Source organism: Balaenoptera acutorostrata, chromosome 19 (assembly GCF_949987535.1).
Source record: "Balaenoptera acutorostrata chromosome 19, mBalAcu1.1, whole genome shotgun sequence".
Classification (NCBI taxonomy): Eukaryota; Metazoa; Chordata; class Mammalia; order Artiodactyla; family Balaenopteridae; genus Balaenoptera; species Balaenoptera acutorostrata.
The window spans coordinates 27613077-27637377 of NC_080082.1; the positions used below are offsets into that span (position 1 = coordinate 27613077).

Below are 24301 nucleotides of genomic sequence, written 5' to 3' on the forward strand. Positions count from 1 at the left end.
ATTAAGATCAATCTGACAGTTCCATACTAGTAGCAACAAGCAAAAAGTAGATTAGCTAGATGTTTTAACTTAACCAGAGAAAGAGACAATTAAGAAGAGCCTTATGGGGTTAGAGCAAGCCTCAATGACTGGCAACACTTTGCCCCTGTGACAGGGCCTGACTGTAATTAGTTCAGAATGTGGAACAATTCACGTCTCAGGGTGTTAAAGCAATAGAGCAATTAGCTAGTAATTAATAGAGGCTAACAGCTAGGTGTGATACCAATAGAGGTAGACTGGCCAGAAGTTTAGCTGGAAGATGGAGGAGTCAAAGAGAACTAAGCTGAAATCACCCTGGTCGTCAGGGAGATTGTGTCCATGATCAAGGCTGTACCCTCTGGGGAGACACATCAGAGGCTACTAACAGCAGGAGAAATAGACTTTACTGAATTAGTCCAGCCAAATTACTACACAACAAGCAAAAACAATGACAAGACCAAGATCAGTATCTGGTGATGCTAAAGTATATTATCTAAAAAGTCCAGTTTTCAACAAAAATTATGAGATAGGAAAGAAACAAGGAAGTGTGACCCACACAGGGAAAAAAGCAGGCAACATAAACTGCCTTTCGGAGAATCCAGATGGTGGACTTAGCGAAGTCTTCAAAGCAACTATTATAAAGATGTTCAAAAAAACTAAAGGAAACCATGTTTAAAGAATTAAAAGAATATATGATGATAGTGTCTTATCAGAGAATATCAATAAAGAGGTAGAAATTATTTAAAAAATAAAAAGAAGAACCAAATAGAAAATCTGGAGTCTTTCCAACTGGAATGAAAAATTCACTAGAGGGGATCAACAGTACATTTAAGCCAAGAGAAGAAATAATCAGTTAACTTAAGGTAAGTTGATAGAGATTATGCAATATGAAGAACACAGAGAAAAAAGAAGAAAAGTCTTGGAGAAATGTGGAACACCCCTAAGTGCACCAACACACATTAAAACTTCCCACATTTGATGAAAAACATTTACACATCCACAAACTTCAACAAACTCCAAGTAGGATTAGTGCAAAGAAATCCATGACCAGATACTTCGTACCCAAAATGTTGACTGACAAGGCAAAGAGAATATATTGAAAGCAGCAAGAGAAAACAATTCATCACATACAAGGGAAGCCCAATAAGATTAACAGCTGACTTCTCATCAGAAACAAAATGGAGGCCCAAAGGCAGTGGGATGACATATTCTAAGTGCTGAAAGGAAAACAAAAACTGTCAACAAAGAATCTTACATCTAGCAAAACTATCTTTCAAAAATGCAAGAAAGCAATGAGCAAGCACATCCAGATCTTGGTTTCCAATATTAATCAAATAAAAAGACCCGGGACTCCTTGGAGAAATGGCTAGTTCTAGGACTGGGGCAGGAAATATACAAGAAGAGCCTGGAGCATCTTCTAGTTCCAGAAAGGAAAGAGGTGCTCAAAACAAAACACACACACATACAACAACAACAACAACCACCCACAAAAATGGGGATATACCAAAGGAACACAGAACCTGACTGAAAGAGCTCTCAATTGCCAACTGGAGCAATGGAAGCAACAAAATAAATGTTAGATTATAAACCAATATATAAAATTAATATTCATGAATTGATGCTGATATAAATAAATAATTTTTAAAATAAACAAATGGGGTAGAATTGACAAATCTCTCACAGAGAAGAATTCCAAAAAAATTTATAACCCCTACTTTTTAAGCGTGGCCTGCACACAGGACCTTCCTTCCAAAGAGTAAAGTCTGAAAAGTGGGAAAGAGTAACTGTGCAGTGGAGAAACCTGTGGAACACCATCTCAGCCAGGTGATCAAGGTTAACATCAGCAATGAAAAGTCTTGTTGACAGGATGCTCCCTTGATATGATGTGATGAAAATAGCACTTTACTTCTGTAGAAGAAGGCTATATCCAAGAAAACAAATAGCACAAAGGTAATTATGTAGGTAATTATAAAAAAACAGCATAATTGCATATTTTCCTTCTCTTAACTGATTTAAAAAGCATTTTCATAAAACAATATGTATATAATTTTATATTGGACCTATAACATATAAAATGTAATATATTTGACAATAATAGCACAAAGGCAGGCTGAAATGAAGCTGTATTTGAGTAGGAAAATAACACCAGATGGTAACTCAAATCTACAGGAAGAAGTGAAGAGAACCACACAAGTGGTAAAGGAAGGTTAATGTAGCAAATTCTATGAACATACTGCATCTCCTTTCTTCTTTCAGCTTTTGGACCCCTTCCTCACACCATTTACAAAGTAACTCACAATGGATCATAACCTAAATTTAAGACCTATAAAAGTCTTAAGAAAAGACATAAGAGGGACTTCCCTGGTGGCACAGTGGTTAAGAATCCACCTGCCAATGCAGGGGACATGGGTTCGAGCACTAGGCTGGGAAGATCCCACATGCTGTGGAGCAACTAAGCCCGTGCGCCACAGCTACTGAGCCTGTGCTCTAGAGCCTGTGAGCCACAACTACTGAGCCTGTGCTCTAGAGCCTGTGAGCCACAACTACTGAGCCTGCACGCCACAATTACTGAAGCCCGTGTACCTACAGCCTATGCTCCTCAACAAGGGAAGCCATTGCAATGAGAAGCCCATGCACCACAACGAAGAGTATCCCCTGCTCGCCACAACTAGAGAAAGCCCTCACGCAGCAACAAAAACCCAACTCAGCCAAAAATAAATAAATAAAATAAATAAATTTATTTTTATAAAAAACTGGGCAAAGGCCTTGAATAGACATTTCCAAAAAAGACAGACATGTGGCCAAAAAGCATATGAAAAGATGCTTGATGTCATCAGTCATTAAGGAAATTCAAATCGAAACCACAGTGAAATACCACTTCACACCCACTAGGACAGCATTAAAAAAAACACCTGAAAATAACAAGTGTTGGTGAAGATGTACAGAAATTGAAACCCTCACACGTACATTTTTTTTTAAGTTCTAGGAATTTTCTTTATATTTCCACTCAACTTTTATGCATTTTTTTTTCTTATTAGTCATCCATTTTATACACATCAGTGTATACATGTCAATCCCAATTGCCCAATTCATCACACCACAACCCCCACCCCCTGCCTCTTTCCCCCCTTGGTGTCCATACGTTTTTTCTCTACTTCTGTGTCTCAATTTCTGCTCTGCAAACCGGTTCATCTGTACCATTTTCTAGGTTCCACATATATGTGTTAATATACGATATTTGTTTTTCTCTTTCTGACTTACTTCACTCTGTATGACAGTCTCTAGAGGCATCCATGTCTCTACAAATGACCCAATTTCGTTCCTTTTTATGGCTGAGTAACATTCCATTGTATATATGTACCACATCCTCTTTATCCATTTGTCTGTCGATGGGCATTTAGGTTGATTCCATGACCTGGCTATTGTAAATAGTGCTGCAATGAACATTGGGGTGCATGTGTCTTTTTGAATTATGGTTTTCTCTGGCTATATGCCCAGTAGTGGGATTGCTGGGTCATACGGTAATTCTGTGTTTAGTTCTTTAAGGAACTTCCATACTGTTCTCCATAGTGGCTGTATCAATTTACATTCCCACCAACAGTGCAAGACGGTTCCCTTTTCTCCACACCCTCTCCAGCATTTGTTGTTTGTAGATTTTCTGATGATGCCCATTCTAACTGGTGTGAGGTGATACCTCACTGTAGTTTTGATTTGCATTTCTCTAATGATTAGTGATGTTGAGCATCCTTTCATGTGTTTGTTGGCAATCTGTATATCTTCTTTGGAGACATGTCTATTTAGGTTTTCTGCCCATTTTTGGATTGGGTTGTTTGATTTTTTGATATTGAGCTGCAGGAGCTGCTTGTATATTTTGGAGATTAATCCTTTGTCAGTTGCTTCATTTGCAAATATTTTCTCCCATTCTGAGGGTTGTCTTTTCGTCTTGTTTATGGTTTCTTTTGCTGTACAAAAGCTTTTAAGCTTCATTAGGTCCCAGTTGTTTACTTTAATCTTTATTTCCATTACTCTAGGAGGTGGATCAAAGAATATCTTGCTGTGATTTATGTCAAAGAGTGTTCTTCCTATGTTTTCCTCTAAGAGTTTTATAGTGCCCAGTCTTACATTTACGTCTCTAATCCATTTTGAGTTTATTTTTGTGTATGGTGTTAGGGAGTGTTCTAATTTCAATCTTTTACATGGAGCTGGCCAGTTTTCCCAGCACCACTTATTGAAGAGACGGTCTTTTCTCCACTGTATATCCTTGCCTCCTTTGTCATAGATTAGTTGACCATAGGTGTGTGGGTTTATCTCTGGGCTCTCTATCCTGATCCATTGATTTCTGTTTTTGTGCAAGTACTATATTGTCTTGATTACTGTAGCTTTGTAGTATAGTCTGAAGTCATGGAGTCTGATTCCTCTAGCTCCGTTTTTTTCCCTCAAGACTGCTTTGGGGGCTTCCCTGGTGGTGCAGTGGTTGAGAGTCTGCCTGCCAATGCAGGGGACACAGGTTCGAGCCCTGGTCTGGGAAGATCCCACATGCCGCGGAGCAGCTAGGCCCGTGAGCCACAATTACTGAGCCTGCACGTCTGGAGCCTGTGCTCCGCAACAAGAGAGGCCGCGATAGTGAGAGGCCCGCACACCGCGATGAAGAGGGGCCCCCACTTGCCGCAACTAGAGAAAGCCCTCGCACAGAAACGAAGACCCAACACAGCCATAAATAAATAAATAAATAAATAAATAAACCCAAAGTTTAAAAAAAAAAAAAGACTGCTTTGGCTATTTGGGGTCTTTTGTGTCTCCATACAAATTTTAAGACTTTTTGTTCTAGTTCTGTAAAAAATGCCATTGGTAATTTGATAGGGATTGCATTGAATCTGTAGATTGCTTTGGGTAGTATAGTCATTTTCACAATATTGATTCTTCCAATCCAAGAATATGGTATTTCTGCATACAGGTCTTTTGTCTCCCTAGGTAGGTTTATTCCTAGGTGTTTTATTCTTTTTCTTGCAATAGTAAATGGGAGTGTTTCCTTAATTTCTCTTTCTGATTTTTCATCATTAGTGTATAGGAATGCAAGAGATTTCTGTGCATTAATTTTGTATCCTGTGACTTTACCAGATTCATTCATTAGCTCTAGTAGTTTTCTGGTGGCATTTTTAGGATTCTCTGTGTATAGTATCATGTCATCTGCAAACAGGGAGAGTTTTACTTCTTCTTTTCCAATTTGGATTCCTTTTATTTCTTTTTCTTCTCTGATTGCCGTGGCTAGGACTTCCAAAACTATGTTGAATAATAGTGGGGAGAGTGGACATCCTTGTCTTGTTCCTGATCTTAGAGGAAATGCTTTCAGTTTTTCACCATTGAGAATGATGTTTGCTGTGGGTTTGTCGTATATGGCCTTTATTATGTTGAGGTAGGTTCCCTCTATGCCCACTTTCTGGAGAGTTTTTATCAGAAATGGGTGTTGAATTTTGTAAAAAGTTTTTTCTGCATCCATTGAGATGATCATATGTTTTTTCTTCTTCAATCTGTTAATAAGGTGTACCACATTGATTGATTTGCGTATATTGAAGAATCCTTGCATCCCTGTGATAAATCCCACTTGATCATGGTGTATGATCCTTTTAATGTGTTGTTGGATTCTGTTTGCTAGTATTTTGTTGAGGATTTTTGCATCTATATTCGTCAGTGATATTGGTCTCTAATTTTCTTTTTCTGTAGTATCTTTGTCTGGTTTTGGTATCAGGGTGATGGTGGCCTCATAGAATGAGTTTGGGAGTGTTCCTTCCTCTGCAATTTTTTGGAAGAGTTTGAGAAGGATGGGTGTTAGCTCTTCTCTAAATGTTTGATAGAATTCACCTGTGAAGCCATCTGGTCCTGGACTTTTGTTTGTTGGAAGATTTTTAATCACAGTTTCAATTTCATTACTTGTGATTGGTCTGTTCATATTTTCTGTTTCTTCCTGGTCAGTCTTGGAAGGTTATACCTTTCTAAGAATTTGTCCATTTCTTCCAGGTTGTCCATTTTATTGGCATAGAGTTGCTTGTAGTAGTCTCTTAGGATGCTTTGTATCTCTGCGGTGTCTGTTGTAACTTCTCCTTTTTCATTTCTAGTTTTATTGATTTGAGTCCTCTCCCTCTTTTTCTTGATGAGTCTGGCTAATGGTTTATCAATTTTGTTTATCTTCTCAAAGAACAAGCTTTTAGTTTTATTGATCTTTGCTATTGTTTTCTTTGTTTCTATTTCATTTATTTCTGCTCTGATCTTTATGATTTCTTTCCTTCTGCTAACTTTGGGTTTTGTTTGTTCTTCTTTCCCTAGTTCCTTTAGGTGTAAGGTTAGATTGTTTATTTGAGATTTTTCTTGTTTCTTGAGGTAGGCTTGTATAGCTGTAAACTTCCCTCTTAGAACTGCTTTTGCTGCATCCCATAGTTTTGGATCATCGTGTTTTCATTGTCACTTGTGTCTAGGTATTTTTTGATTTCCTCTTTGATTTCTTCAGTGATCTCTTGGTTATTTAGTAACGTATTGTTTAGCCTCCATGTGTTTGTGTTATTCTTTATTTTAAAGTCTATTTTATCTGATATGAGTATTGCTACTCCAGCTTTCTTTTGATTTCCATTCGCATGGAATATCTTTTTCCATCCCCTCACTTTCAGTCTGTATGTGTTCCGAGGTCTGAAGTGGGTCTCTTGTAGACAGCATATATATGTGTCTTGTTTTTGTATCCATTCAGCAAGGCTGTGTCTTTTGGTTGGAGCATTTAATCCATTCACGTTTAAGGTAATTATCGATATGTATGTTCCTATGACCATTTTCTTAATTGTTTTGGGTTTGTTTTTGTAGGTTCTTTTCTTCTCTTGTGTTTCCCACTTAGAGAAGTTCCTTTAGCATTTGTTGTAGAGCTGGTTTGGTGGTGCTGAATTCTCTTAGCTTTTGCTTGTCTGTAAAGCTTTTGATTTCTCCATCGAATCTGAATGAGATCCTTGCTGGGTAGAGTAATCTTGGTTGTAGGTTCTTCCCTTTCATCACTTTAAGTATATCATGCCACTCCCTTCTGGCTTGTAGAGTTTCTGCTGAGAAATCAGCTGTTAACCTTATGGGAGTTCCCTTGTATGTTATTTATTGTTTTTCCCTTGCTGCTTTCAATAATTTTTCTTTGTCTTTAATTTTTGCCAATTTGATTACTATGTGTCTCGGCATGTTTCTCCTTGGGTTTATCTTGTATGGGACTCTCTGTGATTCCTGGACTTGGGTGGCTATTTCTTTTCCCATGTTAGGGAATTTTTCGACTATAATCTCTTCAAATATTTTCTTGGGTCCTTTCTCTCTCTCTTCTCCTTTTGGGACCCCTATAATGCGAATGTTGTCGTGTTTAATGTTGTCCCAGAGGTCTCTTAGGCTGTCTTCATTTCTTTTCATTCTTTTTTCTTTATTCTGTTCCACAGCAGTGAATTCCACCATTCTGTCTTCCAGGTCACTTATCTGTTCTTCTGCCTCAGTTATTCTGCTACTGATTCCTTCTAGTGTATTTTTCATTTCAGTTATTGTATTGTTCATCTCTGTTTGTCTGTTCTTTAATTCTTCTAGATCTTTGTTAAACATTTCTTGCATCTTCTCAATCTTTGCCTCCATTCTTTTTCCAGGGTCCTGGATCAACTTCACTATCATTATTCTGAATTCTTTTTCTGGAAGATTGCCTATCTCCATTTCATTTAGTTGTTTTTCTGGGGTTTTATCTTGTTCCTTCATCTGGTACACAGCCCTCTGCCTTTTCATCTTGTCTATCTTACTATGAATGTCACACACGTACATTTTTGATGGGAATGTAAAATGGTGCAGCCACTTCGCAAAAGAGTTTGGCAGTTCTGTAAATGTTAAACCTAGAGGTACCATATATATAACCCACAATTCCACTGTTAGCTATATGTCCAAGAGAAAAGAAAACATATATTCACACAAAAACTTGTACATGAATGTTCACAGCAGCATTATTCAAAATAGCCAAAAAACGAAAACAACACAAATATTGATCAAACTGATGAATGGATTAAACAAAATGTGGTACATGCAAGGAAACATTATTCAGCCATAAAAAGAAACAGGTACTGATACATGCTACAACATGAATCTTGAAAATATTATTAAAGTTAAAGGGTCACACTGTATGATCCCTTTTATATGAAAGGTTGACAAAAGGCAAATTCACAGAGACAGAAAGCTGATTAGTAGTCACCTATGGCTGGAGGGTGGGAATGAGGTGAGGTGAAATGGAGGATTTCTAATTGGTCTGGGGTTTCTTTCTGAGGTGATGAAAATGTTCTAAAATAATTATGCTGATTGTTACACAACTCTGTGAATATACTATAAACCACTCAAACGTACACTTTAAATTGGTAAATTGTTTGATATATGAATTATATCCCAATAAAGCTGTTTTTTAAAAAGTTAAGAAAATGAAAATATACTAAGTAGTGAATGCTGGGCTTTAAAAATTGATTTCATGTTTTACTTGTAATCTAATAATATCAACCCAAACAAAGAAGTACCACAGGAATTCTGCATGGAGAGAGCACACAGACTTTTGCTTCACCTTTTTTACCGGCCACTCTGCAGCGAGACTGACTTTTTTGCAAAGGGTACTGGTTCTCCTTCAAGGATATGATGTGGATGCCATGGCAAAACTGAGTCAGATGTAGTAATCCTGTGGCTTTTGGCCCACTGTAGGCAGATTTGGGGCCACACACGCTGCTGGGGACACTTCAGGCTCATTCAAGGCAATGATAGTAATAACTGAAATAATGGCTTTAAGAGTTTGACAAAGCATCGTCCTATCTGATTACCACAACAAGGGCTGTGACGTCTTTTTCACAGACGTGGAAACAGTTCTGTCTAATTCAAAGGCTTGCTCAAGGCTAGAGACTGGCAACACAAACCTGATGCCAGGCCTTCTGAATGCAAGTCCAGGGCTCATTTTCCGTCACCTTGCCCCCAAAGTCTCCTTTGAGTCATATCCTAGGTGTGTGTAACTGGTGGAAATTCAACTCTATGTGTTCAACAAAATAATGAGAGCACTCAATCCCAATGCAGATGTCGGGAGCTCAGATGAAACCACACATTTTCACATGGTGACCACAGGCCCTGGAGTGGGCCTGGGACAGAGGTCACAGGTCTGCCATCTGAGCATCTGCCATACTGAGTGAGAGCTCCATGTTTAAAGAGCTTTCTCTCCTTTACACAGAAAGTTATATTTTGCCATGTGTTCTTGTTCTCATATCAGTTACATTATTACATGCATCATACATTTTTTTGCCAGATTGAATACACTACACTTTGAATTTGGTACCTTATGGGTCACTTAAGGAATTCTTGAGAGTCATTTGGACTCTGTAGTTTCTAGATGATTTCATGATTTGTGACACTAGATTCTAACCCGGCAGTAAAATGCAACACCATGGACTGGAGCCTCCAGGGGCCACTTTCTCATCTGATGGCCCAGAGCTATTTTGGTTTTTATGATCTAGGCTTTTCTAGACAAAAATCAAGGTGGCCTAGATCTTGGTGAACGCTGACCCGAGCCCTTGTAGACAGAAGGAGGAAAACACCAGAAACAGTATGTTTTACCCTCTCCTACCTCCTCTACTTGCAGGGTTTCTTTTTCAACTTTTTCGAGTAACTCTTTTCTCAACAAGAACTCTTTGTCCAGATTGAGGGACATTTCCATGGCTCGGTGTAGCTTGCTCTGAAATATAACAACACAGCAAGTCTTGAGCAAAGATGATTGCTTAGAACTATAGGAAGAATAGACAGACAAACAGCTCTTTATTAAGCAGGAGAATAGCAGGATCAACCAGGAACTTGGGCCTGCCCTTCTCGTGGCTGCTCAGATTTTCAGAATCCTGGTGTCTAAGTGGCAGGGGAGGAGAGGACCTCGGGAGGCTTGTCCTCACCTGCAAAGTAGCCAGATACACCTGGACCCAAATCCCACCCCACCACTTATTAAGAGAACCTCTCTAAACTAGGGCTAGTTGCCTTGTAGTGTTGTAGAAAGGCATAAGGGAGGCAAACCTGGTAAAGTGTTGAGCACAGTGCCTGACACATGGAGAACCCACGGCAGACGGCCGCCATCACTACCTCACTTGGATGAAGAGGTGGATGCTACCGTGAGCCCACGGTACAGGTGAGGGAGCTGACTTTCAGGGAGGTGAAACAACTTCCCCAGGGTCACAGAGGCAAGGGGGAGCCAGGTTTGATCCCAGGCAGCGTGATTTCACAGTGCATGGACTGCACCACTGTCTCCAAAGCCTATCAGGACTGGGCCTGCTGGTGCTGGAGAGATCCTGCAGGAGCTGCTCCACAGCTTCCTGCTGCATTTTGTGCTGCCGCCCCTCACCAGCTCCTCCCTGGCCCCTGCTTCTTAGGTTTGCCCCCTTTGGACCTCCATCTCCTACTGGTGAAGAGTCAACCTGGAGGAGCTGGGATGTGCTCTGCTTGGCTGAGGAGGAGGGGGCCGAGGGACAGAAGCCAGTGGCTCCAGGGGGCTGGCCAACAAACCCTGAGAACCCACCCAGGTGCTGGTCGGCCAAACAACCTAGGCCTGGCCACCAAGAGGCCGGCTCACAGCCCTGACGGAGGTGCAAGAAGAAATGCCAAACTGCAACTGTGCCAAGCACCAAGAATGCATGGGCACTGGGGGAAGGGATGCTGGAAAAAGAGAGGTGAAGTCAAGTATGTCTAGGTAAGAGGGGTGGGAAGGACATTTCAAGCTAAGGAAAGAGCCTTGGGAGAGGAGGGTCCAAAAGGAGCCGGGGAGAGGAGGGTACTGGGGCAATGCCCGAAGGTATCAAATCTTAGACCTGGCAGAAAAGCCTGGAGCCACCTGCCTGGGGCAACTTAGAGCACCTGGGGCCACCTCCCTCCCCATTCCTCTCCTCTCCAATCCTTTCTTTAAGGCTCATTTCCTGTTCCACATCTTGCATGAAGTTGCTCTTCTGAGGAAAGCAAAAGTGGATAAGAGGCCAGGCTGAGGGGGTCAGCTGTGGGGAAGGGAAGGCAGGACAGGACTTCACTGCACACCAGCCAGTCAGGTGGGAGAAAAGGAGAGCAGAGGGAAAACGGTCATTCACCCGACAACTTAGAGAGACAGTTAGAGACACAGGGCAGGAAAGAACGGAAGCTTGAGGCAGCCCCTGGCTCTGCTGGGGCGGGGCCGTCAAGGAGGTGTAATGAGAGTAATTTGGGATCCTGAGCAGGACCATGGTCATTGAGGCAGCTACTTTTGACAAGGCATGTTAGCTTTCTGTTGCTGTGTAACAAATTATCACAAATTTTGTGGCTTAAAGTAACACACATTTATTATCTCACAGTTTCTATAGATCAGAAGTTCAAGCACAGTGTGGCTGGATTCTCTGCCCAGGGAGCGACCCACCGTGTTGGCCAGGGCTGGGTCTTATCTGGACCCGGGGTCCTTGCCAAGCTCACAGGTTGTTGGTGGGAAGCATTTCCTTGAAGTTGTAAGACCAAGCTCTCCATTTTCTTTCTGGCTGTCAGCAGGAGGTGGCCCTCGGCTCCTGGAGGCCGCCCTCAGACCCCTTGCATGTGGTCCCTCTATCTTTGAGCCGGCAATGGAGAACTTCTCATCCAGAGAATTCCCTTCATGCTTCAAATCTCTGACTTCCTCATCCAGAGAAAACTCTCTACTTTCAAAGGGCTCATGTGATTAGGTCAGACCCACTGGGATAATATCCTCATCTCAAGGTCAAGGGTGCCCTCTAATCTAACCTAATCATAGAGCAGAATGGAACCTAATAACAAAATCCATCATATCCAGAGCCCTGGGCATTGTGCAGGGTGAATATACCAGGGGGCGGGGTGCCTTGGGGGACATCTTGGAATTCTATCTACCACAAGGCACCACTAGTTTATACACGGATCACTAGTTTACAGTCAGTTAAGAGCGACACCTCAAAGCTGTAGTCATGTGCTTATATTCTATCAGCCTCCATCAGGCAGGGCTTGAAGGCACAGCAGAGAAAAAGGGGCCCCCGTGACTGAGACCCACTCATAAAACTCATAGAAGAGAAGAGACCATGTCTGTCTCCTTCACAGCTGTACCCTCAGCACTTAGCCCTGTGCCTGGCATGCCGTAGGTACTCAGTACATTTGGTAATAGAGGAAAATTATTCTATATATTTTTAATGAGGTCTCATACTTGGGTGTTTGACATTTATATGTAAGTGATCCCTCCTGCCACCCTTCCATCCCCTAGACATACACCTGAATTTTTAGCAGTTTTTGACAATACATGCTGAGCACCTGCTTTGGCCAGGCACTGTCCTCAGGGCTGGGGACACATCACAGACCAGCCGGAGGTCTGTCCTGGTGGTAAGTCACAAAAACCTGCTTCTGAGAGGTGATGCATCGGCCCATAGTCCCCAGTAGAGTCCCCATTCAAACCCAGGTGAGGCCGGACTCTACAACCCACAGGTGTTGGGCCCTGTTTCCCCCAAGGCCTGAGAACTGAGACACGGAAAAGTGAGCCTGCTTCTCTCTCAGCCCCTCGCTTGGGTCACCTTAGGACTCCAGCAGGCATCTCCTCCCAGCTCCACCATCTGCTTGCTATTATTCTAAACAGGCCTACAGGCACCCTGGCCCCTGGGATTCTGACCGGAATGGCTCCCATTCTGCCCACCGTGGCCTGTGTTGCCACTGCTTGGGTGTCACAATCAATAGGCACTGTGCATTTAGATGTCCTAAGGAGCTCGAGACCTGGACCTAGCTGTTGCATTTTATAAACGAGTAGCTCCACTGCAAAGCCCTGGCTTTTCCCCACAAGACCAGACTGGCCCTGTGCCACTCAGTTGATTTCTCAGGATAAGATCAAGGTCCAATGTGATGTAACCACGCACCTCGAGGCTCTCCAGTTGGACACATGAATTTCAGAATGTGAGCACGGCCTTGTCTACACACGTTATGCCAGGGGAAGGCAGTTGGGTGAGGTGGGACACGCACTGGACTAGGAGTCCAAGCTCTGTCACAAACATGTTGCTTGAATCCAGCAATTACTCTGCCTCTTTCGGCCTCAGGTTTTTCATTTGTAAAAGGAAAACGCTGGACAAATATAAACCTAGTCTAAACACATTCCAATTCACATTTTTAAAAGACACTGTGTGGGCCAAATGAAGCTTACCTGTGAGCTACCTAAGCCCGTGGCCGCTCTTGCCACCTAGACACTAGGCCAGGGGTCAGCAACCTTGCTCTGTAAAAGGCCAGATAGTAAATACTTTAGGCTTTGCAGGCCAAGGGGCAAAATTGAGCATATTGTGTAATTACCTACACTAACAAGAGAAAAAACAAATCTCCACAAATTTTTTATTGATAAAATTCAAAATAAAATAAGTATAATATTTTGGAATGCAGGTCTACTATTGAGAAGACTGAAATTTCTCGGGGAGAAATCACTTTTGCTTAATTGGGTTTCAAAGGGAGTGTTCTCTATCAAATCAGTTGCAAATGTTCTTCTGTAAAAACCATCCTTAGCTCCCAGACCAGTGGGCAGGATACACGGGCCCACAGTTAGCTGACTATTGCATCAGACAGTTGCCAGCAGGATGACCAGGCAACCTGGTCTGCCGAGGACAGGCCATGTTCATGCCCACAGTTTCTGCTTAATTATCAATAGTGCCTCTTTCTCTACAAAAAGGGTTCTGTGTGGATGAGGAATTATTTCGTAGTTTTCTGATTTATAGCTAAGATGATTTCCTTTGCAGGGTTTTAAGCAAGGAAGTGCTTATTACACACTAAATTAAACAGGGCCCTAAATGTGGCTGGTTACCAAAACTCACTGTGCATAAAAATCATCTGGGAGTTAAGGAAAAAAAAAAAAAAAAAAGATGCACGGCCCTCACCCCCTAATTCAATTGGTCAGGGTTGGACTAGAGTGTCTGTCTAATCTTTAAAAAAACAAAAGGCTCCTTGGATGATTCTAATGCGCAGCCAGGATTGTGGGGACATGTGGAGTATTTTAGGAGACATGGCTTCGTCGGGAGAAATCAGAGAGCAACAGGGGAGTGAAGGACGCCTAGGCTCTCAGTGAAACCACAGTGGTGCCCTAGTACCTCTCTGTGGCCGGAATGGTAGGCACAGGAAGCCCCGGGGACCGGCGCGGACCTTACTTTGTATGCGTTAAGGATCTGCAGGGTGTTTCCGGATACCAGCTTCAGCTGGATCAGTTCTTGATTCCTTGCTTCAACTGTCTCTAAAAACTGAGCATTCTCGATCTTCAGCTGCTGAAAGTCAACGTCGTGGAGGGCCTCTCCCACCTCTTCCTTCTACAGCTCAGAGAGAAGAAACGATGTGAGGTTGTGACTTCTGAATGTATGGCTTGCACCTTGCAATTCCTAGCGAGCTTTTGGAAGTCAGTCATCATTCAGTCATTCAACAAACTTGGACTGGGGATCTGCTTGGTGCCAGGCATGGTGTTAGGCACCAGGGATAGAGATCTGAGTAAATATGATACTCCCATACTCAGTGACAGTTCACAGACAGGTCATAGCATGGTGTAGTGGGACACACAGGGGCAGAGGGCAAACAGAAGCCCCTCAGCCAGGCCAGAAGAGAATGGAAGGCTGGGTCAGGGGAGGCTTTCCCCAGGAAGTGGTGCCTAAACAGGCCTGTGTAGGAAGAAAGACCATTTAAAAGTTGTTTTTAACCTGGAAAACCCAGGACAAGCAGCCCATAAACACCCTTCCTTTGAACCCATGACATTTCTGCATGGGGGGGGTGTCTCAGTGTACTGGGTTCGCTCTCCAGCCCTGGTCCCACCTTACCTGCCCCACCAGGTCTGTGCCATCTTACATTTGTGGTACACAAGAGCCAAACTCAGGACTGTTCCCCATCCCCACGTGCTACTCACGCTGTACTACCTCTTAGAAGGCATCTCCTTCCCTTTCCCCCAAAACAACAGAACAATTTCCTTAAGCCCCAACTGACCCACCCTCTAGCTCAAATGTTCCCAACCCACCTTCCACACCAGAGGGTAATCCCTCCCTCCACGCAGCCTCCTGAGGCTGTGGATCCTGGTCCCGGTCGCTGTTTCCTCTGTATGGCAGTTATGCGTCCATGCCTTTTCTCACCATCACCACTCCCTGCTAGCCTGTGAGCCTGCGAGGGCAGGACCACATCAGTGTCATCTCTGTGTAGCAATGGCTTTTAGGTTAAAGGTCATCCATCTGCTTCCCCTCTCACGCTTCGGGATGCCTGAGCTTGCATGAAGCCCAGAGAACTAGGAACTCAGTATCAGGAGGCAGCTCAGCTGGGGCCACGTTCTTTCTTACGCTGAACTCAACTCTCCTCGGCTGACACTTTCACCCCAACCCAGCTCCACCCTGGGGGCCCTCCCAAGCAGTATGTTCTCTTCCCCGCAGCGGCCAGAGCACTTGGAGACAGCAGCCATGGCTCTTGTGGGCTCCTCCTCCTTGGCCCCGTCAGTTGCAGGTCCTCTGACATGCTTTCTCTCCCCTTGCTCTCCATTCCCTCTCCTACGTGGACTCTAGTTTACAGATTCTTTCAAGTGTGGCACTCTCCCTGAGACACAGTGCTCCAGGTGGGCTACTCAGAACAGAGTGCAGTGAGACCACCCTTTTTTGGAGGGCACTGTGGAGTGCAGCCTAGGCTGCAGCACCGCCCCCAGCTGAGCGGACTTTATCAGCTTCTCCATGACTAAGCCACCCAGCACCTGTGCAGATATTTGGGGGGATCAAAGTGGAGGACCTTACGTTTGTCCTTAGTCACTTCGTGTGTTAAAGTTGTCCCAGCCTGTTGAGCCTTTGGGATCCCAAGTCAATCAAGCAATAATTCCCAGACATCTTAATTCTCCTGCCCAAGTCTGTGTCACTGTCAGTGGCCACCTCTGATGCACATGCCATCAGCACCCATATAATGAGTCAATAACAAAAATATTGAGCTAAGAGGATGGAGCTATGTAACCACATTCTAGAGGCCCTGCGCCATGTCTGCCTCACCGCCTTTCATCAGGAGCCTTTAAGGTCAGCTTGTTCAAAGACTTACCAAGGCATACTACTAACTGTGCCACCCAGGCCACATTCCCCAAAAGGGTCAATAAGTATGTCATGAGGGGTCTTTTAAATTCAAGCCAACTCCATCTACAGATTTGCCAGCACAGAAACTGTATTAGCTTCCTGTTGCTGCTGTAACAAATGACCACAAATTCAAGGGTTTAAAACAACATAAATGTATTATCTTATAGCTCATGAGGTCAGAAGTCCGAAATGGTTCTTTGGACTAAGATCAAGGTGTTGGCAGGGCTGCATTCCTTCTGGAGGCTCAAGAGGAGAATCTGTTTCCTTGCCCTTTCCAGCTTCTGCAGGTAGCCTGCATCCTTTGTTCATAATCCCTTCCTCTACCTTAAAAGTGCATCACTCTGATCTCTGCTTCCATTACCACATCTTCTCTGACTCTCATTCTCCTGCCTCCCTCTCATCAGGACCCTTGTGATTGATTACATTGGACCCACTCAGATAATGTATGATAATCTCCCCATCTCAAGATCCTTGACTTAATCACACCTGCACGATCTTTATGCCACATAAGGTAACAGACTCCAGGAATTAGGACGTGGACATCTTTGGGAAGACGTTGTTCTACCCACCACAGTAACCTTAAAAAAAAGAAAGACAAAGCCACATACCTGCCTCAATTGTAAAAGCATTTTTTTCCTCTGGACTTTGAGAAAGACATTTTTCAAACATAATTTATCCTTCATATTATCCTAAAAAACAAAAGCAAATTTTAATCCATTGCTCGTCTCCTTCCCTGTTGGTTTGAAAAGTTGGCAGGTCTGGGGCTGCAAAACTAAACCTTGAGCCCTAACATTCAGTCACCTATTTTTAAGTCTTTTATGGCTACTCAAGCTGGTGTTGCTATGGTATTTTACTCATGACCAAGAAGCAGAGGAAACTGGGTCTGCTCCATACAAATTTTCTATTGATTTTAAATTCAAGATAACTTGGGTATATCTTTAGGTATAGGGGCCTTTACTGACAAAATGATTTATGATTTTTTGGTCTATTATTCTCTTGGTAATTTACATAATTTTTATTATATATAACATGTTACAGTTAGTGACTCTACCTATCTCCAGGATCCAAAGTTTGATATGCTACAAAACCTTTGGAAGAGAAGGAGCATTTTATGTCACATTCTTACAATAATGGAACTCAAAGAAATTAAGATTTACTTGTCGCATGCCATGTAGTCACCTGACTAGATAGACTCACACCTTTCTCAAGATAACATCAGATCTTGAAACAAACAGCAAAATACAGTAAGTCCCCTACATACAAACGAGTTCCATTCCGAGAGCGTGGTCATAAGTCCAATCTGTTTGTAAGTCCAACAAAGTTAGCCTAGGTACCCAACCAACACAATCAGCTGTATAGTACTGTACTGTAGGTTTATAACGCATGTTCACATCTTTGAAAGTTCGCAACTTGAAGGTTCGTATGTAGGGGACTTACATACGGTCTGAGATACTATGAATATTCATCCTGCCTGATTGATTTTAGACTTGATAAACTTGCATTTTAAGACACACATGCTGTGAGGGACACAAAAAATCTGCATATGTGGGCAGCATTTACGGTGGACCAAATGGAGTGGGGCTGCCTCACGTGGGCCACATCTGTGTCATCGTTCTACGAATCTATTTCCCCTTCTAAGCTCTAACCTCCTGCCCACTCACCCTCCGGCGGTTCATGTCCTCAATGTACTTCATCACTTTCTGAGTGGCCAAAATACTCCCTTTCTTCTTGGATATGGTCTTTAGAATATTTTTTTCAAACTCATGCACTTCTCTCTGAACTTCGGTCCACCGAATTTCAGCTTCCTCAACGATAGCCTGGGGGAGCCAGCACAAAGAGAGAACAGTTTACAAAATTTCTCAAGGATACAGCCGTCTAAGGACACCTAGACGTATTGGGTGACCTATTTGTGTCCCAATGCATAACGTTTCTTCTTAGTCTTCGAAAGATATCCTTAAGATACAAATTGGACAATACGAATATTATTATTTAAAAGCATGCCTCAAAAAAGTTATAGTCTCGATATAAAGGGGAAGAACAAACAAAAACAGGGCCTTGGGACTTCCCTGCTGGTGCAGTGGTTAAGAATCCGCCTGCCAATGCAGGGGACACGGGTTCGAGCCTTGGCTCGGGAAGATCCCACATGCCACAGAGCAACTAAGCCCATGTGCCACAACTACTGAGCCTGCGCTCTAGAGCCCGCAAGTCACAACTACTGAGCCCTCGTGCCACAACTACTGAAGCCCGCACACCTAGAGCCCATGCTCCGCAACAGGAGAAGCCACCGCAATGAGAAGCCCGCGCACCGCAACGAAGAGTAGCCCCCGCTCGCCGCAACCAGAGAAAGCCCGCGAGCAGCAACGAAGACCCAACGCAGCCAAACATAAATAAATTAAGAAAAAAAAAAAAAAAAAAGAGGTCATGAGGGTGGATTTAAAAAACAAAAAACAAAAAGAAACAGGGCCTTGAGTATCTCCAGAAATATGTGTTTCCATATCTGAAGCATTATTTATTCATTAAAAATTATAACATTAATATCATATCATATATATAAAAAATATCTGGAAGGCTATAGGCCAAAACATTAACCACAGTCATATCTGGAAAGATGGATTAGTGGGGAGGCAAAGAAGCACTCTGTAATTTTAAAAATGATGCTATAAATGAATCTATGTATTGATATGGAAAGACATTATTAAGTGAAAAGTATAGTTTACAAAATAATATACCTTTTTACAAAGAAATTCATACACACATAGAAAATAATATAAATTCTAGGAGAAAAATACAAGAGCCAAATACAAGTCTTAGGTGGTAAGACTGTGGATGTTTTCAAATGTTCCCCTTTTAGCTTACCTGTATGTTTAAATTTTGCTACAACAGAGATTGTCTTTAAATAAGAAAGCACAAACACACATAAGTTATTTTAAAGAACAAAATGAAGAGCTGCAGAGCAAATCATCCTTGTTCAGGCTTTTTCACTGGGCACCAAGGAGCAAAAGCAGCTTCCTTCTCCGGCCGGCGTGTGGCCCCAGCCTCCTCCCTCCCCATCATCTTCACAGGCCAGAACATGCATCCACCTTAAATGCCGCTTCCTATGCATCGCTCTTCTGCTCAGTTATCCTCACTGGGGTCCTGATCTCTAAGACATCAAAGAGAAGCCCCTCTGCTTGGTTTTCAAGGTCTCACAGCCCTACTCGACCTGATTTCCTACCATAGCCCCCAAAGCGCCATCTTCTCTACTCACACCAGCCTCCTCAAGGTCCTGACTTGCCATGTTCATTCCTACCGCCACTTCCTTGTTCATGTCATTCACCTTACCTAGGGTGCCCTTGTCTTCCTATTCCTTAAACAAATGCCACCATTCTTCAAGGCCACGCCAAGTCCTATGTCCAGCCCCACCTCCTCAACACAGTCTTCTTTGACCACTCTAGCCCACACCGTGATGTTTAATCACACAGTCTAGCATGTCAGGACAAAGCTACCACATCCTGACCTCCTTTAACATGTTAGAATTCAACGATGCATGTTTGGGAAGAGAAAGAAGGAGAGAGGGGAAAGGGAAGGAGGGAGGGAGAGAGGGAGAGAGGGAAAGAAGGATAGGTTTATGCAGTACAGATGATTCTATCAATGGAGACATGAGTCCACTGATCCACCTCTTTCAAGGAAATGAGTGTGATTCTGTGTGTGCCTCCAATTAGAAATGGAAAAATTTAGAAACAGAACAGAAATATCTATTTTTCATACAACATGGCTATCAAATGCAAGCCAACAACTTCATCCCATGGGCAACCAAGTTAACAGCGATGTTTCTTCTCTGGAGGAAAACTGATTGCAGTGGTCTCCAAAAAGACATGAACCATGGTCATGGACGCTGCATATGGAGGGTGACAAGGGATTTTTCACCCAACTCACTGACTTAAACCTCCAGCCCCTTGTATTAGTAAGGAATTATTATAAATTTTTAAGGGCATTTATGGTTTTTATGGTTATGGGTTTTTTTTAAAGAATCCATATCTTAGAGACATATATTGAAATATTTACAGATAAATGATATGTTTAAGATTCACTTCATAATAGCCCAGTGGCCTATTACGAGGGGGAAGCTGGTAGGGATATGGAGGGAACAAGAGTGGCCATGCATTGATGACTGTTACGTGTGGGTGTTGAATACATAAGGGTTCACTGTGCTAGCTTCTCTACATTTGTGTATTTTGAAATTTTTCATCTTAAAGAGTTTAAAATTTGATATCTCCTCAAGCAGGTGGTAAGTTCCTTAAAGGTAGGTCCTCAATTTATCTTATCCTACTTGTATTTCTCTCAAAGCACCAACACTTATATGAACATATTACAGGTACTTCTTGCTGAGGCGGAAACGGGGAGCCCAGGGAGGACAGCCTACAGGAAGGTATACCTCGTGATGCTGCAGGTCCCTCTCGGCGTTTGCCCTTATGTGCCTTATTTCACTCTTTGTGTCGTCCAGCTCTTTTTGCACAAGCTTGAATTTTTGGTCCACGCTGAGGCCTGTTACACGTTCTAGACTTGTGCGGGATTTGGATCTACGCCTGCCTCGTAACTGTTAACACAAGAATAACAAAGCCACTGTCAAATAGGAATTGGCAATAAAGCAGCCTAAGGTGGGCATCAAAACGACCACTCAGGCCTGCTAGAAAACACTCTGAATGACATCCAGAGAGAACCAATTCAACGTGAAAGGATTCTGGATATTAGGCCTGAGGTGATGTTCATTTCACAAGTCAACCTAAGCCACCGTGCCAAATACTTCAAAGGCCTATGCTTGACAATGAACTGAAAATAAATGAGGGAAAGTGTCTTGAGGGTGGGAAAACCGTGAACCTGCTATAGACTAGCACTCAAGTCAGTGTCAGGGAAAGCCTGGAGCTCAGTGCTGCCCAAACTGAACACAGAAGAGAAATTGCATCAGGGGCCACGGTGTTCAGCAAAAACCAAAAAGACAAGAATTTTGGATTTCCTAGGCATTGAAGCCAAAGGTCAAAAGCAGGTGGCCCAGGGAATGTGTGGACCTGAAGATGACATTGTTTGGCCCTCAAAAAAACAGACCTATACACAGTTTTAAATTAAAAAGAAATTAATTACCCACATTTGAAAATCAGAGGCTTCTACCAAAATAATCCAGATTTCCAGCTTCTCTTGAAAAATCAGCTGCTCTGGCAATACCAGGTTGTCTGGCTGGCCCTTTTAGATGAGGGAGGAACTCTCCAGTGCCCACACCAGGCCCATCTTCACTCCTGTATGTGGCTGGCCAGGCCTTGTACACGTTTGGGTCCCCAAAATGAAGGGAGTTATTTCAAATTAACTAAGATATTCTGTGAGAGTCAATCCACTGTGAGTTGAACCTGGTTCCCTTCATACTCATTTGAAAGAGAAACCTTGGAGGGGAAGGAAGAATCAAAAGTAGAACAGTGAGAAAGTCATATGCCACTTGGCCAAGAGGGAACACCAAAAATGGATAACAAAGACCACTTGCATCTAAAGGGACAAACAGAATAAAAGAATTCTTAGATCTCTCTTGCATACCTGCGCAATTTCTGCTCCTGATATTTTCATTTCTGATAATCGTGGAGGTCGCTGGTCCCTGGGCTCCAATTTATTGTAATATTTTTCAAACATCTCGGTCTCAGTTTTGAGAGCAGAGTTTCCGTAGCTGCAAGACAGAGGATGCCTAAGTAAGTTCCACCAATAGGAGTTTAAACCCCAAATAACTAGTATTTAACACTTACTAGCTTTGTATGACCTTCTGCAAGATATTTAACCTCTTGGTGCCTCACTTTCCTCATCTGTAAAATGGGAATAATAACAGCACCTATCATTGAGGGTTGTGATAAGAAATGCAAAGACTTTGGGACAGTGTCTGGCACACAGTAAATGCAATTTAAGTATTCTATATATTTTTTAAATACATCTAAGGAGCCACAAAATTCAGAGCACTGGGATTACAGGCATACCTTAGGGATATTCCAGGTTCAGTTCCAGACCACCTCAACAAAGCAAATATTGCAATAAAGTGAGTCATATAAAGTTTTTGGTTTTCCAGTGCATATAAAGTTATGTTTATATTATATTGTAGTTTACTAAGTGTGCAATAGCATTATGTCTAAAAAAAATACATACCTTACTTTAAAAATACTTTATTGCTAAAAAAATGCTAACCATCATCTGAGCCTTCAGTGAGTCATAATCCTTTTGCAATAGTAACATAAAAAATCACTGATCACACATCACCATAGCAAATATAATAATAATGAAAAAGTTTGAAATATTGCAAGAATTACCAAAATGTGACAGAGACACGAAGTGAGCAAATGCTGTTGGAAAAAGTGGCATCAATAGACTTGCTCAATGCAGGGATGCCACAAACCTTCATTTTGTAAAAAACACAGTATCTGCAAAGTGCAGTAAAGCAAAATGCAATAAAATGAGACATGCCTATATATTTTAAATTGCTACAAGTTTCTTCTTCAAGTATCTTCTAACCCATTTGTGAGTTTCCTTCTGAATTACTACTGAATTCTTGAAATTACACACATCCACAATCTTCAGAGGTTGTTCCTTTGGTTTATATTTCTCAGCTCTTTCATTTCCAGCACGCAGTGGATGAAGTATCCACTAGAAGTCTATTATAAATGGTGGAAAAGCTTTGAATAGATGGTTTTTAAACAACTAGAGATAATAAACCTAGCTTATTCTGTATATGCCAAGACTATGACCCTTTTAACTTATATAACATACATGTATGTTCTATATGAGTGTGTATAATACACACATATGTATGTAAATGTATATATGAGAGAGAACAGCTCTGATATTTGCATACATTATTGAGCTGAATATCTGTTTATTGAGCTGAAAATCCTGTTTGGCTGAATTTTAAGATTAGTGGGAAAGGCTCAACAGAAAAGCCCAATATATCAAAGCATCTTTCTTTTTCAGCATATGTCATGTTCCCAGTGTAGGCTGGGGAGTTACACCTGAGTCTTAATCTTAGCACTACCACTGACTAGCTGTGTGACTGTAGGAAAGTGACTTAACTTTTGGGTCTGTTTCCTCACCAACTTTCTAGGGTTATGTGCCATTCTATAAGGTCATATATGCAAAATACTTGGCACATAATAAGCACTCAAAAGATTGTAGCTATTTTAGCAATAATACCTCAATTCTGACCTAAACTATTTAAAAATATATTGAAGTAACACCTATTCAGCTGCCAGGCCAGGATATTCTGTATGAGACCAGTAAGTTGTACAATTAACCTCAACTACATCATGGAATCTTGACATCCAATTTACTTGCTATAGTAGATACTAAAACAGACTGCTAAAAATACAGAATATTGAGCTAGTCCTTCTTTGCTGTCCACCTCCATGCTTATACTCAGGTTCAGATATAAGCTGCTTCATACTAAAAACATCTCAATAGCCTCCTTTCTATCTGCTGCCACATTAATTTTAGCATAGAATCTTAGCATTGGAAAGGGGCTTAGAGGTCACCTGGTCCAAGCTGCCGCCGCACAGTAGAGGAGCGGCTAAGCACACAGTGTGGCACCAGACAGACCCACCAGGCGGAAGCTCTGGCTTCACCAATTACCCTCTGGGCTTCGCACCACCTTCTTTTTTTGGCTCCATCAGTGGCTTGTTAGCGCCATGGCAGTGGAAACACGGGAATAAAGAGCAAAGGTAAGCGCCTTCCCCACTTTGGGGGTCTCAGTTTCCTCAGTGTTCAAGGCGGACTTGGAGCATTCCGTGCTGGACCAAGCTCCGAGCCCACACGCTGAGGAGGGACCGCCCCCAGAAGCCGGCAGGCTGGTACCTGAGCTCTTCCACCAGCCCACACAGCTGGATAACAGGCAGCTCGCTCTCATCCTGGGCTTGCGCCTCGCTGGCAGAAGTCTCAGAGTCCTCGTCCGTCATCACTGCCGAAGCTACCCTTGTCAAAGCCCCTTGTCAATGCCGAGTGTGGCCGAGAGCGCCGTGGGGCTAGCGGCCACGCGTCACTCTGGCTGCGACCTAGCAGTGCGTTGCCACGGCGACCCGACGCGTGCGTGGAGGGCGGGGCTTCGGAGGTCCCGCCCAGCGTCCCGCCCAGCGCCGCGCTGACCAGAGCGAGGTAACTGGCCTTGGCTAGACACGTAAGTGCGTTCACCG

At 42.8% G+C, this 24301-nt stretch overlaps 1 protein-coding gene across 2 annotated transcripts in view; it reads right to left on the bottom strand.

Moving 5' to 3' along the window:
• The window catches only part of CCDC113 (coiled-coil domain containing 113), a 29536-nt gene extending 5387 nt beyond the window's left edge, over window positions 1-24149 (bottom strand). Inside the window, exons 1-8 of one of the 2 annotated variants that reach the window (XM_057534581.1) lie at window positions 23967-24149; window positions 21678-21804; window positions 20533-20694; window positions 17780-17935; window positions 16727-16807; window positions 14193-14348; window positions 9653-9760; window positions 1842-1939 (exon numbers count right to left, since the gene is read on the bottom strand). In XM_057534581.1, the coding sequence (XP_057390564.1) occupies window positions 1859-1939; window positions 9653-9760; window positions 14193-14348; window positions 16727-16807; window positions 17780-17935; window positions 20533-20694; window positions 21678-21804; window positions 23967-24067 (972 nt within the window). In that variant the 5' untranslated portion in view covers window positions 24068-24149 and the 3' untranslated portion in view covers window positions 1842-1858. Of the gene's footprint in view, window positions 1-1841; window positions 1940-9652; window positions 9761-14192; window positions 14349-16726; window positions 16808-17779; window positions 17936-20532; window positions 20695-21677; window positions 21805-23966 lie in introns of those variants that run through there. The other variant, XM_007167516.2, reaches the window with a different exon arrangement.
• Window positions 24150-24301: the final 152 nt, after the last annotated feature.